The sequence below is a fragment of the Pelecanus crispus genome, chromosome 1 (assembly GCF_030463565.1).
Source record: "Pelecanus crispus isolate bPelCri1 chromosome 1, bPelCri1.pri, whole genome shotgun sequence".
In the NCBI taxonomy this organism is placed as follows: Eukaryota; Metazoa; Chordata; class Aves; order Pelecaniformes; family Pelecanidae; genus Pelecanus; species Pelecanus crispus.
In genome coordinates this window covers 113,140,945-113,157,955 of record NC_134643.1, presented here as the reverse complement: position 1 = coordinate 113,157,955, position 17,011 = coordinate 113,140,945, and the positions used below count along the sequence as shown (strand labels likewise).

Genomic DNA, 17,011 nt, shown 5'->3' with positions numbered 1-17,011 from the left:
TGTCTGGATCAGTCCATGGCAAATGGTGGGGCTGTGCTTCCACCCCTGGGGCAGTCGGTTCCAGGTGTACTGAACACCCCTCCAGGTAAAAGCAAACTGGGGTCTGCACTCTGCTGCCAAAGGGATGGAGAAAAATGCATTAGCAATATCAATTGTGGCATACCACTTAGCTGCCTTTGACTCCAGTTCATATTGAAGTTCTAGCATGTCTGGCACGGCAGCACTCAGCGGCGGTGTAACTTCGTTCAGGCCACGATAGTCCACTGTTAGTCTCCACTCCCCATTAGACTTTCGCACTGGCCATATGGGACTGTTAAAGGGTGAGCGAGTCTTGCTGATCACTCCCTGGCTCTCCAGTCGACGAATCAGGTTATGGATGGGAATCAGGGAGTCTCGGTTGGTGCGATATTGCCGCCTGTGCACAGTTGTGGTAGCAATCGGCACCTGTTGTTCCTCAACCTTCAGCAACCCTACAATTGAAGGGTCCTCTGAGAGACCGGGCAAGGTGGACAACTGTTTAATTTCCTCTGTCTCCAAAGCAGATATACCAAAAGCCCACCGATACCCTTTTGGGTCCTTGAAATACCCTCTCCTGAGGTAGTCTATGCCAAGGATGCACGGAGCATCTGGGCCAGTCACAATGGGGTGCTTTTGCCACTCATTCCCAGTTAGGCTCACTTCAGCTTCCAGTACAGTGAGCTGTTGGGATCCCCCTGTCACTCCGGAAATACAAATGGGTTCTGCCCCTCTATAGTTTGATGGCATTAGCGTGCACTGTGCACCAGTGTCCACTAGAGCCTTATACTCCTGTGGGTCTGACGTTCCAGGCCATCGAATCCACACAGTCCAGTAAACCCGGTTGTCCCTTTCCTCCACCTGGCTGGAGGCAGGGCCCCTCTAACACTGGTCACAGTATTCGTTGTTCACTTCCTGTAAATGTGAATCAAAAGTTCCCTGATCAAGGTCGGAAGTAAAATTAGCCCTCTTACTCTGTCTCGGGAACTGCTCACTGGAAACTGGAGCTGCAATTTTCCTGGGAGAACCGCCTTTTCTAATAGTTTTTCCTTGCAATTCACGCACCCGTGCCTCTAAGGTTGAGGTGGGTTTTCCATCCCACTTTCTCATGTCCTCTCCATAATCACGCAGGTAAAACCACAGGGTGCCCCGTGGTGTGTATCCTCTATATCCTCTCTCTTGAGCATAGGGGCGTTGACTCCTAATGGCTGAGACACTGGTCCGTGCAGGTGGGGAGTAGGACAGATCCTCTCTGAGTTGTTGGAACACTTGGCATATTTTTTCAGACAGTTTTTCCACAGCCGAGACACAGGCCCGTAGGGAGGAAGAGAGCTTTTCTTCGTAGTCCCGGAGTTGTCTAGCCACTTCATCCACCGTTGGTGCCTCGTCGTCTTTCCAGGCTAGTATTGCCAACGAGTTGGAATACGATGCTGGTGCGCTCCGTACCACCTTCCGCCACATGGATTGTGTGCACCTGACTTCATCTGGGTCTTTGGTTAACCGCTCATCATTCAGGTCACTGTAAATCACCTCCAGCACGCCTAATTCCCTCAGGTACTGGATACCTTTCTCTACGGTGGTCCATTTGCTTGGGCGGTATAAAACATCCTCCTTGAAGGGATACCTTTCCTTCACGCTTGACAGAAGTCGCCTCCAGAGGCTGAGCGGTTTTGCCCCTTTTCCAATTGCTTTGTCAATGCCCCCTTCCCTGGAAAGGGATCCCAGCTGCTTGGCTTCCCTACCCTCTAAATCCAGGCTACTGGCCCCGTTATCCCAGCATCGGAGCAGCCAGGTGATGATGTGCTCGCCTGGATGACGACCAAAATCTTTTCGCATATCTCGCAGCTCACTCAGGGATAGGGATCGGGTGGTCACCATCTCATTTATGGGTTCTTCCTCCTCTGGTTCTCGTGATGGCCCTGGTTCATCTTCATCCCTTACTAAACGAACTGATTTCCTCGTGTATTTTTTCTTCTGTATAGGGGCAACTGATACCGGCGCAGGTTGGTTCTCTGGTTTAGCCACAGTGTCTGTCACTGGGGTTTGAGTAGCCGCAGTGCTCATGGCTGTGGCTGGAGTAGCCACAGTGCCTGGGGCAGGGGTTTGAGTAGCTGCAAGGCCTGTAGTGGGGGTTGGAGTAGCCGCAGGGCCTGTAGTGGGGGTTTGAGTAGCCACAGTGCTTGTTGTTTTGTCATCAGATCCAGAGACCTTCTCTTTCTTTTGAGGGTACTGATTAGCGTTGACCACGGCTCGATAGGCATGGGCCAGTCCCCAGCATGTTGCAATGATTTGTGTCTCTCTGGAGCTACCAGGGTGACAACATACTTCTTCCAAATACTTTACTAATTCTTCAGGATTCTGCACTTGTTCAGGGGTGAAGTTCCAAAACACTGGAGGTCCCCACTGCCCTAGGTACTTGCGCATACGATCCCACACACCCTGCCACTCATAACTATCCAGCCTTGGGGTAGATCTCTGGATGGTATTTTTAAACTGCTTACTGACCTTTATCAAAATGGAAACAACATTCCCAAGAATTATCAATAGAAGTATCTTAACTGCCCAGGGGTGTTCAAGATACAGGAAAGTTGTTGTAATGAAGGAGGAAACATCATAGAAGAAAGCAGCAAAGGTGCCATTCTGTATTTCCTCCACAACAAGCGTCTCAGAGTAAGAAGTATAATTGCTAACTCTCTCTATGAGGTAGTACCCGAAGTACAGTAGTGACTTCTGTATGAAACCCAAATACCAAAGAATGCTCAAGGTCAGGGTTTTGATAAGGAGCCTCCCAAGCAAAAGATCATGAATCACTGCAGAGCATAGCACACTACACAAACTGACAGCAAGCTTTAACGCGTGCTGCAAAAAAAAGAACATGGTGCAGATCAGAAGAACTAATATCGTGACCGGCAACTGTTAACAGACTCCTTAATACACTCTGATTAATCTGTTGTTATCTCGTGCCCCACGTTGGGCGCCAAAAAGGACTGTCGTGGTTTAGCCCCAGCCAGCAACTAAGCACCACGCAGCCGCTCGCTCACTCCCCCTACCCCGATGGGATGGGGGAGAGAATTGGAGGAGTAAGAGTGAGAAACACTCCTGGGTTGAGATAAGAACAGTTTAATAATTGAAATAAAGTAAAATAGTAATGCTAATAGTAACAGTATAATAATGATAATAATAATAATGATACACGAAGCAAGTGATGCACAATGCAATTGCTCACCACCTGCTGACCGATACCCAGACAGTTCCCGAGCAGCGATCGCTGCTCCCCGGCCAACCCCCCCCAGTTTATATACTGAGCATGACGTCATATGGTATGGAATAGCCCTTTGGTCAGTTTGGATCAACTATTCTGGCTGTGCCCCCTCCCAGTTTCTTGTGCGCCTGGCAGAGCATGGGAAGCTGAAAAAGTCCTTGACTAGCATAAGCAGTACTCAGCAACAACTAAAAACATCAGCCTGTTATCAACATTCTTCTCCTACTAAATCCAAAACACAGCACTATGCCTGCTGTTAGGAAGAAAATTAACTCTATCCCAGCCGAAACCAGGACAACCTGTGTCATTTTAAAATAATTTCATGAGTCTAGTGAGTGGCTTCATGAATCACTTGTTATCTCCACAACATACCCATTTGTCATTTTTATTGACAGAACCATCCACCTGAAGAAGAACTCATGGAGGAAAGAGAACACTCTAAATGAACAAGGAAGAGAACATAGTTAAAGAAAAAAACAAATGTCCACCAATAAGATAAATGCACTTGTTTCAAAGTCCAACTCCACTCATACAGAGTAGGGACTAGTTATAGGTTCCCATGCTAACATGATACTCATGGGAGAAGAAAAAATGAAACTCATTTCCCAGGCAACTCAATCGTAACTAGCATGCTAAAAAGCTACTTTCTTCCCAGTGTGCGAACATACCTAATCACTGGAGCACACCGTAAGATTGAGAAGTCTTTTCACTTTAAAGAAAATGACCATCCTAAACTTCCATTAGTTTATCCCTGATAAGAAATATCCGAATTAGTAATAGGCCTAAGTTGTCATCCTCTCAGGCTTCTGTAATGGCTCTTGTGTCAGAGGCTACACCCTTGATTTATCATTATTATTATTATTATTATTAGCTAATAGTGCACTAATAACTTTGTGTCCTAAGAACCGCACATCACTTTCGGCAGCCATTAAGAACTGAATTTCTGAAGAAAGAACTGCTGACTCAGCCCAGGTTTCTGGTGTTTGAAACTGGAAATATTTTCTGTTTTTCTCTATTTACTCTGTCAGCAGTAGTAGCCTTGCAAACCATCTTTCAAAGCTCCTAGACTTTCATATCTGCTTTTTTTTTGGCAGCTCATGCCATGCAAAGGGCAAATGTTGCTACAGCAAGGTATAAAGGTAGAGTCTTTATTTTTCTTTTACGTTTGTATCGCAAAAGCATCCAAAAGTCCAATATCTACCAGACCTTCTGGATGAATTTAACCAATGACACACAAAGGTGGGGGATCATTATTTTCTTTCAAGAATTCCTGTACTGCCTTCAGCTGTCGTCTAAGCCAGTATCTGGAACCAGCAAACCAATCCTACAAATAAGTAGTCCTACTCCATAGATGATGTCAAGGGTTACCTCCCTTTTCAAAATAAGTAATGCTTCAGCTAGAGCTCTGGGGGCTTCTGCTATCCTCTGTGTAAATGTCTTAAAGGCGAGCCTTGATCTGTATTTGGTAAGAGTGGAACTGAGTTTGGTCTCTTAAAGTATCAACACATACTGAAGATCAGCTGAAGTGGCCACATGAATATTGTCACTGTGGTAAGGGTTTGAGACAAGCATCGAGATTCCCAGTTTCAAGTCTTTGAGGGCTTTGCAAAAGAAGGTTGTGATGTTGATGGGGTTCCAGAAGTCAGAAGACAATTTGGGGAAGGCGCCATTATCACCCTAACTGACTCTTCTTCCAGGCAGAGCTAATGAGTATCGTATCACATGTAACTTTGATTGTTCAAAGGATTACTATGATATTAATTTATTGCTGCAAATGTACAATGCTGGAAAATACTTTAGATGGTAATATTACATTGGTCTGCTGCTTCTTCCCTGCTGGAAGCAGGGCTGAGTCTTAAAGAATCTTGGTGCTTTACCAGCCAGTGTGTTTCTGCTTGTTCCTCAAAGCTTTTTTCCCCTATCAGTGAGCATTATCTGAGTTTTGCTTAGAACATTTACAAGTCAGCATCTTTTCCCTTACCCCCTTTGAACCAGTCACAGGAATATGTTTATGAATAATAAACAATTCCATTTTAAAATGAAGCACTCCTCTTTATCATTTTAGCTTGCCTATGTAATCTTCACAAGAATTTCATTTGCAGTTCACTATCAACTGAAATTAGTTGCAATTAAAGGTTGTCAAATCTGTAATTTAAGCCCTTTAATATTTGTTGCTGTCACTCTTTTCTTGTAATATATTATTATTTCAATGGGTCTGATCCAAAGACCACATAAGCCAATAGGAGAATTTCTACCAACTTCAATGAGCTTTGAATAAAGCCTCATATGCCATGGTATGTGAGGACATTTTATCTAAGTACATGTAATTAAAAGATTACTGAAGTTCTCATTATCTGAAAATTGTTTGGATTATGTGAAATGAGTTTGGTCTCATAGTGGTGGCCTTAGGTAATTGAGGATATTTAGAAAAAAACCAAACAACAACAAAAATCCCACTGATATTAGTTGCTGTGGTTACAATTCCATTCCTGCTTGCAGTAGCAATACTGAATGAAAACTTGCTACAATATCTACTCTTAATTAAAATCACAGCAATATAATGTATGCACCCCAGGGCACGTGGACTGAGAGAGTTGCTGTGAGCAAGTCACGATAACATTCCCTTAGGATCATTGAATTCAATGTGAACCACAAATTGCAAGATCAGCTTAGAAAACTGTGTCACTGGAAGAAAATGTTGCTAGTACTTGATATGCGATCACTGTACTTTTTGCCATAAATTAACATTTTCCTGTGATAATTTTCCCCTCCCCTTCTGAGTCTTTTGCCGTCTTTCTTATGGTGACCAGAGTTCACCTAGGAGGGATGAACTCACTGTCTCAGTCAAGCTTCTCTACATCAGCAGCTTTATCAGCTCCTGGTGACTCAGCATAACCTTTAGTATTCAGTAACATTACTGGGAAAGAAATAAATGCAATCCATCTGACCAGATTAGAGATTCTGCTAACTATTAAGATTGGAAAAGAGTTGAGAAATCCCTTTGAAATAATTTGCAGTATTTGTTTGTTCTTTTTTTTTTTCCCTAAAGCTCTTTAACACTTGAGCAGAGGCTACCTTCATATACATTTATTAATAGAATAAAAGATCCATTCAGTCATGCATGAAATGACATCTAGAAAGAGTGCAACAGAATGCACTCTTCCCATTTTGAACAACATAACTAATGCTTACTACTGCTTATGCTTTTCTATCTCCTTTTTAATTCTTGCAGTAGAATAGTGTTTGGTGCTGTAAAAACAGTTCTGAACATGATGTGATTAACCTTAGGGTCCCCCCATCTCAAAGCCCCCTCGTACACGGCCTATGCTTTCTATTCATGTTCAACAATCTGATTTCCATATCATCCTGCTCAGTCTCACAAGCAGCTATTAGCATAACAGAGCTTTAGTGTGACATTGATTGAAGCCAGCGCTTGCTGAATGCAGTATCAAAGCATAATTTGCCAGAAATCAAATCTAATTTACTGTGTATTATTTAAATTTCTCAAAAAAAAAAAAAAAAAAAGAAGAAAAGAAGTTTCAATGGAAGTATACTAGGTCTGTAGTCTTAATTGTTCTTTTTTCATATTTTTGTCTTGTCCCCTGGAATCCAAGCAATATATTTCCTTTTAGAGCCATTGTCTTTGAGTTTCAAATGTCAATTAAGCAAGAGTTTTTCCACTCTGTTTATTCCAATCCAGTTAATGTTACATCCAAAATGGTAAAGGGCAATAGTATGATAGGCACAACACTCAGTTTGCTGCTTCATAACAGTTTTTTCAACAGATTCTTCTAATGACCTTAATGTTTAGCTTGAATTAAGCATTAAAGTACCACATAACTTTAACAGCTGAAGCATATCAAGCCTGCTGTTATTTCTCTAACTGTACCTTTTCAGAACGTTTTAAAAATTCACCTACTTCAAGAGAAGCAATAATGGCTTGAATTAGGTTTTGCCCAACGTTCCACTGAAGCTGGTCTTTGGGGAAGTCATGATCTCAGTTAACCTTTCTGCAAAATGAGAGTAATAATATTTATCTATCTTTATAAACAGCATCTATATATGAAGATAATAAGCTCTATTTTTAGAAAAATTGAAGAGCCCAAGTGCTTATTCTGTCAAAGAAACCTTGCTGTCTCTGAGCACAGTCATGTTGCATTCTCTGGGGATAATGGCAGTCTTACTGCTTTGGTAGTTACACTTGACCAAGAATTACTCCTGCAACTCCTGTTACTTTCAGTCAATTTGCATTATTCAACTGGAAATTGATAAATAAAACTGGTATGGTAAAAAAGGTTGCTTAAATGCTGTAAACAAGGTCATTTTTATCAGAGGCTATCTATAAACAGAGCTATAGCTGAATATGACAACAAACTGAAACAAAATGGGGATTTCCTTCATTATAGAAACCTGTCTTTGAATAAATTGAAAAAACACATACAAGGTTTTATTTTTCCAAAAGGATGTTTTTCATGTTCTTTAAAATTATGATATTAAATAGTTTGGCTGAAGGAATTGGTTTTGTGCTCTAATTAACGTAGTAACCAATAAAAGTCTGCTTGTTGTGAGATCAAGAGTTTATATTTAAATAAAAGCTCTGATTCATTTATTTATTTTTATAGTTAATTTCTAGTAATTATGGCTGCAGGGAAAAGCTAGAAAAGATATCCTTGTATAACCATACATTGTTGCTTACTGGACTCTCCAGAGTCCAAACTAGTAGCTATGAGGCCATGGATCTTCTGTTCACCTGGCATGGCAAATGCTGGAGAGGACTTGGTGTATGGCAGGGAGAGGACAGAACAACAGGGTCAATCCATGTCATTTGGATTATCTGGACTGAGCTACAGCCTTAACTCCTGCTTCTTTTCCTTGTCTCCTTTTGCAAAAGAAAGGATCAGTTTTCTGCTCTTAGGAAAGGGAGACATGTTCAAAGTTAGGGGTAGGTCAAAAACTAAGAACCAGGTAGAAACTAGGACATTTATCTCTCATTGTTCCTTAACTGCCAAATTACCTTAATTTGGTCTGTGGAAAGTCTGCTACAGCAACAAGTTCAGTGCTATTACATCTGCTCAGAACTTTGAATTACTGACTTAAAGTACAGCCCTGTGTGTGTGACAATGTTTCGGATGAACCCTTAAACTTACCTACTTTGCATTTATTTGGTTATTTGATTTGAAAGATAGGCTCATGGAAATGCCATGCCCTTCTTCCTTCTGTTGAGCTGTCTCAGACCACCATCTGCATAACATACCCCCAGTTCGCGAAGCATGCCTATGAAGTGATCATAGGCATCGATCGTGCTTACGTATGATCTATGGGATGATCTCCTGACACCAGGTTTTTAGCGTCACAATAGAAAGATTATGGTCTCGAGGCCACCCATAACAGAGGATAGACATAGCACTCATGCATAGTTCCTGTCAAATGGAGATATAACACCTAAAAAGGTTAGAGGTTTTCTGCTCTCCCTTCTGCCTGAGGTTGCTATTGATTCTATATTAGTATCCTGGGCAATGAACTTCTATGGCTGAGCAGCAAACACTGAACTAATTGAGTGACCTTTATCAAGTGGGTGGTCAGAACTGTAGAGATATCTTACTGTAAGGTATGCCTATAGGAATGGAGGTTTCTACTTCACAGCTTAAAGGCCTTTCTCTCTTTCCCTTCCCATATGATTGAATGAACAAACACATGCGCTGATTACCACATTACTGCTTTCTGACACCTATAGGGATTGCATGCAAGTATGCTAGGTAAAACAAGGTGAGAGAAAGACAACTTGCTGCAGTCTCACACTTTAGGAATAGTACAGGATGAGTTCGGATGCTAGAGTATGTATAGCAACAGTTATGCTCTTACAGAAACCTCAAAATATATGGGTATAAATGGGCAGCAGCAGGGCACCTAGCCCTTCATCTCTGCCCTTTCAGAAGACTAACATCTGCTGAGGCCCGGGGAAGAGGTGGTCACTTCTCTCTCCAGAGAGTCCAAAACCTATGCTTAGGTGTGTGAGGCAGAAGGAAGACTCCTCTTGTTGTCCTCACCCTCTGCCTTCTAAATTGATGATGATTCATGCTTATTAAGTGCTTTGCAGTTCTTGTTTTAAGAATGCATTGAACCAGTGCTATTCAGCAGATCTGCTGATCTGTAAAGCCTTGGGAAGAACATCATGAGATAACTGTAAAGTGTGTTTCAAAAAAATCAGATCTGCATACCTTTCTATGCAGTTAGCAGATTTGTGTCTGTGCTGTCAGCAGGTGTAATCGGAAGCTGGGTCTTGATTGCTCTTCGTGCCTAATTAAATAGTTTGTAATTATAATGGTGAAAATATGGTTTTCTAAAACACTTAAATTCTGTTTATCTAAAAGCTTAGTGTTCCTAAACCATCCCTCTCCACAACCACCAAACCAATAGTGGAATAGAAGAAAATTGACGTTGGGTTTTTTATTATTATTTTGTCCCCTTCTTCAGCCTGCCCCAGAAGTTAGCTAGTCTTTTGATGAGAATATTTGGAGACACTGCTTACATTTTTAAGATAAGCCAAATGGTGTAAGTCCAATTCCAGTGAATTCCAGTGTTGAACTAACACTGGAAGGTCTACATGTCATGCATAGAAAAGTAATTTGCTTTTTCACATCATGCTGAACATAGGCACTGATGTCAAGTTTTTTATCTCAAATCCTCCAACACTGCTTCTTCCCCACTTTCCTTCTGCACATTAACACCTTTTCTCTCCCTTCTTATTCCCACTAAACATTGACTCTCTATTCTCTATCAATACCCCCAGACAAGTAAAACTACACCTCTCTTTTAGAAATTGTTCACTTCTGACTGTGCTTCCTGGTCCCCTATGTCTGAACACCGTTAATGCCATCTACTTGAAAATGTAGCCAGTCCTGGTTCTTCTTTCTTGTTTTAACCCCACTTTCTCCTTTTTTCTTTCCCTTCTCTTCTCCTCATCTCCTGAAATACCTATTCCTTCTTCCTCACAGCCCACTGCTGCCCACTAACTCTTCAACTCTTGCTTCTTTCTTGTCTTTACACAAGCTGACATCTGGATCTCCCAAGTTTGTGTTGTTTTAGCAACCGTTCTTTTTACAGCAAGTCCTCCTTCCCACTCCATTCTTGGCCACGCTACCCCTAACAGAAGTGAGGGAGCTCTTGAACTTCTGTCCTGCTGCTGTCATCCAGACCTTCCTCTCCCTTCTCAATCATTTTAAAAGTCTAGAGGGGCAGACAGAAAAAGGCAGTCTATATATCCTAATTCATACCTTGCAATACAGGATTGCTCCGGCACAACAACAAGCTCTGTGAAGTGTAGAGGGTATGAGAGTGCTGATATCTGCCCAGATGAAAGGTAGAATACATCCAGAGCTGGCATCATAAACGCCTGACTGCTTCTCCTTAGCACTTATTGTCATCAGAATTTACTCTAGCATGTATGGTTGTAATGTTTCTTTCCTTTTTTTGGTTGGTTTTTTGTTTTTTTTTTTTTTTTTACAACTGGGGATATCGCATACTGATATTGCTGCTCTTTTTGTTGCTGTTGTTGGTTTTGTTTATATATTAGTTCTGTCTATACTAATTAATGTTTCTGGTGTTATGTCCTCTGGCGTAAAACAAATGTCCATAATGTTGTCTCTTTCCTTCAATATTCCTCATCTCCCCCTTGCAAAATATCCTGAATTTACACCATGGTTTTTCTTACATTGTAGCTCCCCCACAGTTTGTGGTGAGACCACGAGACCAGATTGTAGCCCAGGGTCGAACAGTGACTTTTCCATGTGAAACTAAAGGAAATCCCCAGCCAGCTGTTTTCTGGCAAAAAGAAGGAAGCCAGGTAAGTTATAAGCAGCCTATAAGTCTTTCAAGCGTTTCTAAATACTTATATTGTTAAATTTTTAGGAACATTATTTATAGTCCCTTTCACAGATTCTTCTAATCTTTCACAGGAATTTGTCTTTTAAACTATCACTATTCTCTACCGACATTTTCGTTGCTGGTTTTTTTAAATATTAATATTGTGAAGAACTCAAAGGCCATTTAAGTTGGTGAAACTTGTGCTAGGTGCTGCATAAATGTATAGAAAGCAACAGTATATGTCTTAAAGACTTTTCATTCTGAAGCCCTCAACAAACAGGTGGGCGAGACAAACATAGTAGATGAAAAAGGTATGACTCAATTTTTTAACTAATCAGAGTCAGTAATTACAGTTCACAACCTGTCTAGACATGATCAAGCAGATACACATCTAGCAAGCTGATTTGCATTGGCATAGTCTCATAGTGCATACAGATACAGGTTTTGAACACGCAGATGCTTTCTTCAGTAAAATTGTCTCAGGAAATTTCTGAATCTGGTTTTGGAAATATTTCCCTGATCCTTACTGTCATTTTTTGAAAGCAAAATTTCTGATGTAGCAGTCAATGTTGCCATCAGCCAATACTAACTTCTATAGCTTAATATTTGAATGGCATGCCATAACATTTTTTTACTGCTGTTGCTGTATTGGCACTATGTTACAGCAGAAGTCAGGCCTTCCCACTTTCAACATGAAGTTCATGTTAGTACGTTAAATTTGAACACTGTAAACTATGTGCCATATTCTCTTTTGCACCTGAGAAAAGATTAAAAGGGGCAAATAGATGCCCAAGGACAGTGCCTTCTGCAGCTCCCTGATGAAGCCTGTCATGGGTACGCCTGTCTATGTATCTATGCTACGTACCATTCCCCATTGGCTAAATGAGTCTTTTCAGAGCCCTGTGCTACTTTTTCTCATATGGCAATACACAAGTTAACTCAGGTATCCACACTGTGCTGTGCAGTGCAGATGTGCCTTTTGTCTAGTCTGGAGGCATTGTGTGTACCACCTCAGTTAAAAAGTGAAATAAGAACTGAACTGCAGAGCTCCTGCTCTGCCCCACCTGCTTCTGCTTCACCTTCTCATGAGGTCAGATAACTGGTCCAGAATGACAGGACCAAGGCTGACAGCATTTTGTGCTCTGTTGCATTTGTGGCTTACAAAGATACAGCACTATTACTTTATGAGTGTAAGCTTGTATGAGTGTAAGCTTAGTCTCCAGTGTGTTTCTTTCAGCGTATTATTCGGAGGACTTTCGACCTAACCTCCGTGGATCATATCATGGAAAAGCACAGTATTGTGAGTCCTCACTAAGGTGAAAATTGTTCCAAGGGGAAAGTAGAATAGCATATTGAAATTAAAGTAGGAAGTACTAATGTGCTAGCAAACATTTCAAAACCCTTCCTTGTAGAGCATTTTAATAACATGGTAATGTTTATGTAAAGTGAGCTTATAGTGTCACACTTGAATCTAATAAAGTGGACATCCATCATGCTGTAATAAAGAGAAGAGCTTCTAATTAAAGTAGGACATCATTTGCAGGATTAAAGTCATTTAGCGTAATTGAAAAGTGTTAATACTCTATTTTATCCTCTTCCATTGGTATCACTTCAAGGGTAAAAACATTTTAAGGTGAAAATGCATCTTGTGTCTTTAATTGAATGTTATTACCTACTGATTGTACCATGTTGAAGCTGTTTAATTACAAACCTGGAAAATTAATTACCATATTGGGAACTAGGTCCCTGAGGGTTAGAATGGTGTTTTTTGGCAAATAAATGCAACATAAAAGTTGATACCTACATGGTTTGTAATCAAACCTTGAAACATAGCTCAATGTGATTCACTACACCCTCATGTTAATCTTAATTGAGCATCAGTGAAGTAGCACAGGTTAGTGTTACCGTCTCAGTGTACAACTTGCCAGATTTTGCAATGAGACGCCATAGAATGGCTGAGTTTCCACATACCGTATATCATCACACAAATCTGAAAGACATTATTTTGGCCAAATTAGGTGTTGCCCACTGAACATACATGACTTTGCACCCTTGCGTGCCTGGCTATAAGTTGTTGCTTGGCTTTACAATGCTTGTTTCTGCTTTTATTCGAGGAACTGTTTGCAGCACCACTGTTAGTGTTCAGAGTGATGTTGTGTAGTCATGTTAGCCCACTCCAGTAATTGTAGGGCATTTTTCATTGTGAATCCACTTCTCAATCTTGTGTTTCTGAGCACAGCCAGCTGGAAGGGAGGGGAGCTGTTCCCTCCTGAGTCATTTTTTGTGCCAACTTGTGCATAAACAGCTGGTCCTTTGTACTCGGTAGCCTTTTCCCCAGAGCCTAACAGCCACCCGCCAATGAAATGCACCAGGGCAGGGTGTGTGTAACCTTTAGACTCTCCAGATTAAATTCTTCCCTGAGATAAATTCAGCTGTATTACATGAGGGATGACCCCGGTCCCCCTGTTTGCAAGCCAGCATATGACCATTGTGCCCAGATGAGCAACCCGACAGCTAATTAAAACCAGTGAAATTGTAAAAACATTTTAAAAGGGGTTGTACTGCGATTTAGGACAAGTTATAATTCTTAGTTACCTGGTCTCTTTAAAGACCAGAGGAGGAGTCATGAGACTGATGAGCTCCTCCAGAAGTGTGTAATATTCACTGAGATGTGGTACCTTTCAAGAACAGATAAGCCCATGCTGAAGATAAGAAGAAGGGTAGCCTCCCCTTTCTAATGCAGTGATGAGGAAGATTCTGGATCTTAAGAATTCCTCTTAAGAATTAGGAGCTTGATCCTTGCACTGTCTCTTACGTTGTGTTTCTTTTTACACTTTGCATAATGAGTGATAAATGGAGTCAAGCTCAGCCATATCAAAATTCTCTGCTTTCTCATAAAATTTAGTGGAGTTTTCATAATACCCTCATTCAGTAGGTATCTGTGCCAGGCAGAGATTATTCTGAAAGTTTCAAGGAAATTCAGAAAACAGGGCAATTTTTCGAGACCCGCTGAGGCCTGTAGCCTGAAATTGTTTCAGAATTTTCACACTTTTTTTCTGATTGGATCTTTGGATGGGACATTTACTGGGTGCATACTGATTTTTGAGGAAAAATTTGCTGTGAAAAATTTCTTGACATTGAAATGAGGTAAGAGGAAAGACTCAACCTAGGGTGACACATAGTCTAGTAGGTTAATACAATTATAAGGACACCTGGAGTGTCGGATCTTATTTAAAGCATAAGTCTCTTATTGCCAAAACCAGAGAGATAAAGGTGTGAGTTTCACTTCAAACCAGAAATTTTTAAAATAAAAATTTGTTGTTTGTGAGTTCCAAATAATTTTTTTTAAACCATTAAGGTCTACTGCAGAAGAAGCAGATCTACAGAGAATTCATTTAATACCCTACCCTATACTTTTAGATTTTCTTTTTAGCCCATACAGAAAAGCTTAAAAGTTAGTAGGGCCTAGTCATCATTAGAAAGCACAGCAGAACTATATACAGTAATGACTGAAAGCTTATCACAGCAAGGTAACAGTGTGTTAGGATATTCCTAATACAAACAATTGTATTTTTCAGAGAGGCTTGTTGAGTTGACATAAAAGCCAGACTGGAATTACTGTTGTTTAATTATCGTTTAATCTATTTCCCTTTCTATCTCATTGGGCAATGCCACTGACCTTTCTGTTCACATTGCCTCCCTTTTCCTGTTCTTTTTTATTCACATCAAGAGCTGTGCCAGACTGTATAACTTCTTCTGTGAAAACATAGCCCTCACCACTAAAAGCTTTTCCGTCCTTTTCTGTATTATTGATTCATTCAGTCCTTCATCATATGCAATGACTGCTACATCCATTCCAGTTATTCTTATTGACATCTCTCTTTTCTCCAATCCAGCCCAAAGGCAAAAGCTAATCTCCCTGTTTTGTGCTAACTGATGTCTTATCCTACATAAGGTTATTTTTTTCTCTCTGATGATTTCTACATCAGATTTATACCCTTTCTATTCACCCTCAAGGCTCCATGCTGCTTTCCTCCTTTGGTGTATCTCAGTTTTAATTTCCTTATACTTCTCCTTTAAGATCTCATGCTCTGCCAGCTTCTCCTACTTTATGACCGGTTTGTACCTTCCTCACAGCTTTCCTTCTGTGCCACACTCTTACTTTCTCCTTTGCCCAGAACATATTCACAGCCAAACAATAGTGCCATGCTCCCTCAAGTCTCCAGGATTCAATTCTTTCTGCTAGTTTTCTAATGTTTACTGTAGCATTGTGTCCTCCTGGTTTGACAGCCAACTAAGTATATTATTACAATTAAATTCAGCATGAAGATGAATGTGTCACAAATACAAATCACTCAAGTGTGACTGTTGGAAAATTTCTCCTTGCCTAGTCCCCCAGCCAGAACACACCACTGTGCACTGTCAAAGGGCTGTTTCTAATTTAAACTGCAAGTTGCCCAAGGCAGGGAAAGCTGTCTCTATATGCTCATAAAGTCATAACCACACTTACTTTTTTTTCTAGTTTATACATAGTACTTCTAAGGAAAAATCATTGTTTCTCTAGCTGAGGGAAAAGTGATGCTTTTGAGTTTTGAATTGATGTGAGACAAATTGTCTTTGCAGAATCTACTCTTCCCAAATCAGCCTCTCCAACCCAACAGCAGGTATTCAGTGTCACCAACGGGAGACCTCACTATTACCAACATTCAGCGGTCTGATGCAGGCTACTACATTTGTCAAGCACTGACGGTTGCTGGAAGCATTTTAGCAAAGGCTCAGCTGGAGGTTACTGATGGTGAGCTATAGAAATTCCTATTGTTTTTTTCTGTCAAAAGTATTTTAAAAGCAGTGTAAATAAAGGCATATGAGATCACATAATTCAAACTAGTAAACAGACAAGTTTCTACAGAAAATACAATGAAAAAAAGGGTCTCTGTGCAATTCTCTGTGGTATCAAAAAGGCATCAAAATCTAGTTTGCTTTTTGCTTGCTTTCTGGAGGTTCCTTAATAATATAAACAAGGACAAACCAGCTTGGAATAGGGTTGGTGAGAAAGAAATCATATCGGTTCGCTAGAGCTAAGATAGAACTGCAAAAAACATTGTGAAGAATGAATAGGCTTGTGATTAAAGCAGTGAACTAGGGTGCAGAAAAATCAGGCTCAATTCCCACCTCAATCCCAGTCTTCAGTACTATCTTAGGCAGCTAGTTTGGGGATGTGTCCTTAGCTCAATTAAATCAACACAGTTGCCTTGCACTTCCTAGAGTACTGTTGGTTTAGAACAGCTACAACCTGTAACCCTTTAGTCCCCGTGGCAACAAGGCACCAAGATATTCCTTACCTCAGAGCTACGTTCTAAGAATTTCTCAGTATGGTTAGATGTGAAAAGAGACATTTGAATACATAGGTAGGGTTTTCAGGAAAGGAAAAGCAAAGCACTACATGATCTGTCTTGATGCTTACCGTTTCAAAATTTGGGGGTTGAAAGTTATCCTGCCTTGAAGTTTACCTTACTCCATCCACAAGCATGAATCCTTTTCATATGTCAGGAATCCTGTTGATATCCCTCTTCATCCTGTTGTGGATAGAAGGCAGTTTGCATCCTTTAACGTTAGTAAAGAAAACAACAGAATTCCTCTTATACTAGGAGATTGTTGCATTCCCTGGCATCGTTATTCCTTATCTTAACTGACTCATTAAATATCTCCTGACAGACTTTGATGAATTTTTGCCATTAAAACTGTTGTTATATGCAGAGGTCTACTTTTACTGTTCCCTTAGAGACCTGCCTGCACCATGGAAGTTTGAAAAGATGTCTAATTCTGAATAATCTGGCTTTTCACAAGAGCATATTCATCACAAGTGACAGG

General features: G+C 40.7%; 1 protein-coding gene across 1 annotated transcript in view; it reads left to right on the top strand.

Annotated features, from left to right (window-relative positions):
• ROBO2 (roundabout guidance receptor 2) overlaps positions 1-17,011 on the top strand; it is a 444,176-nt gene that overhangs the window by 319,660 nt on the left and 107,505 nt on the right. Inside the window, exons 8-9 of the mRNA XM_075712688.1 lie at positions 10,996-11,120; positions 15,764-15,935. Of these exons, the coding sequence (XP_075568803.1) occupies positions 10,996-11,120; positions 15,764-15,935 (297 nt within the window). The remainder of the gene's footprint in view (positions 1-10,995; positions 11,121-15,763; positions 15,936-17,011) is intronic.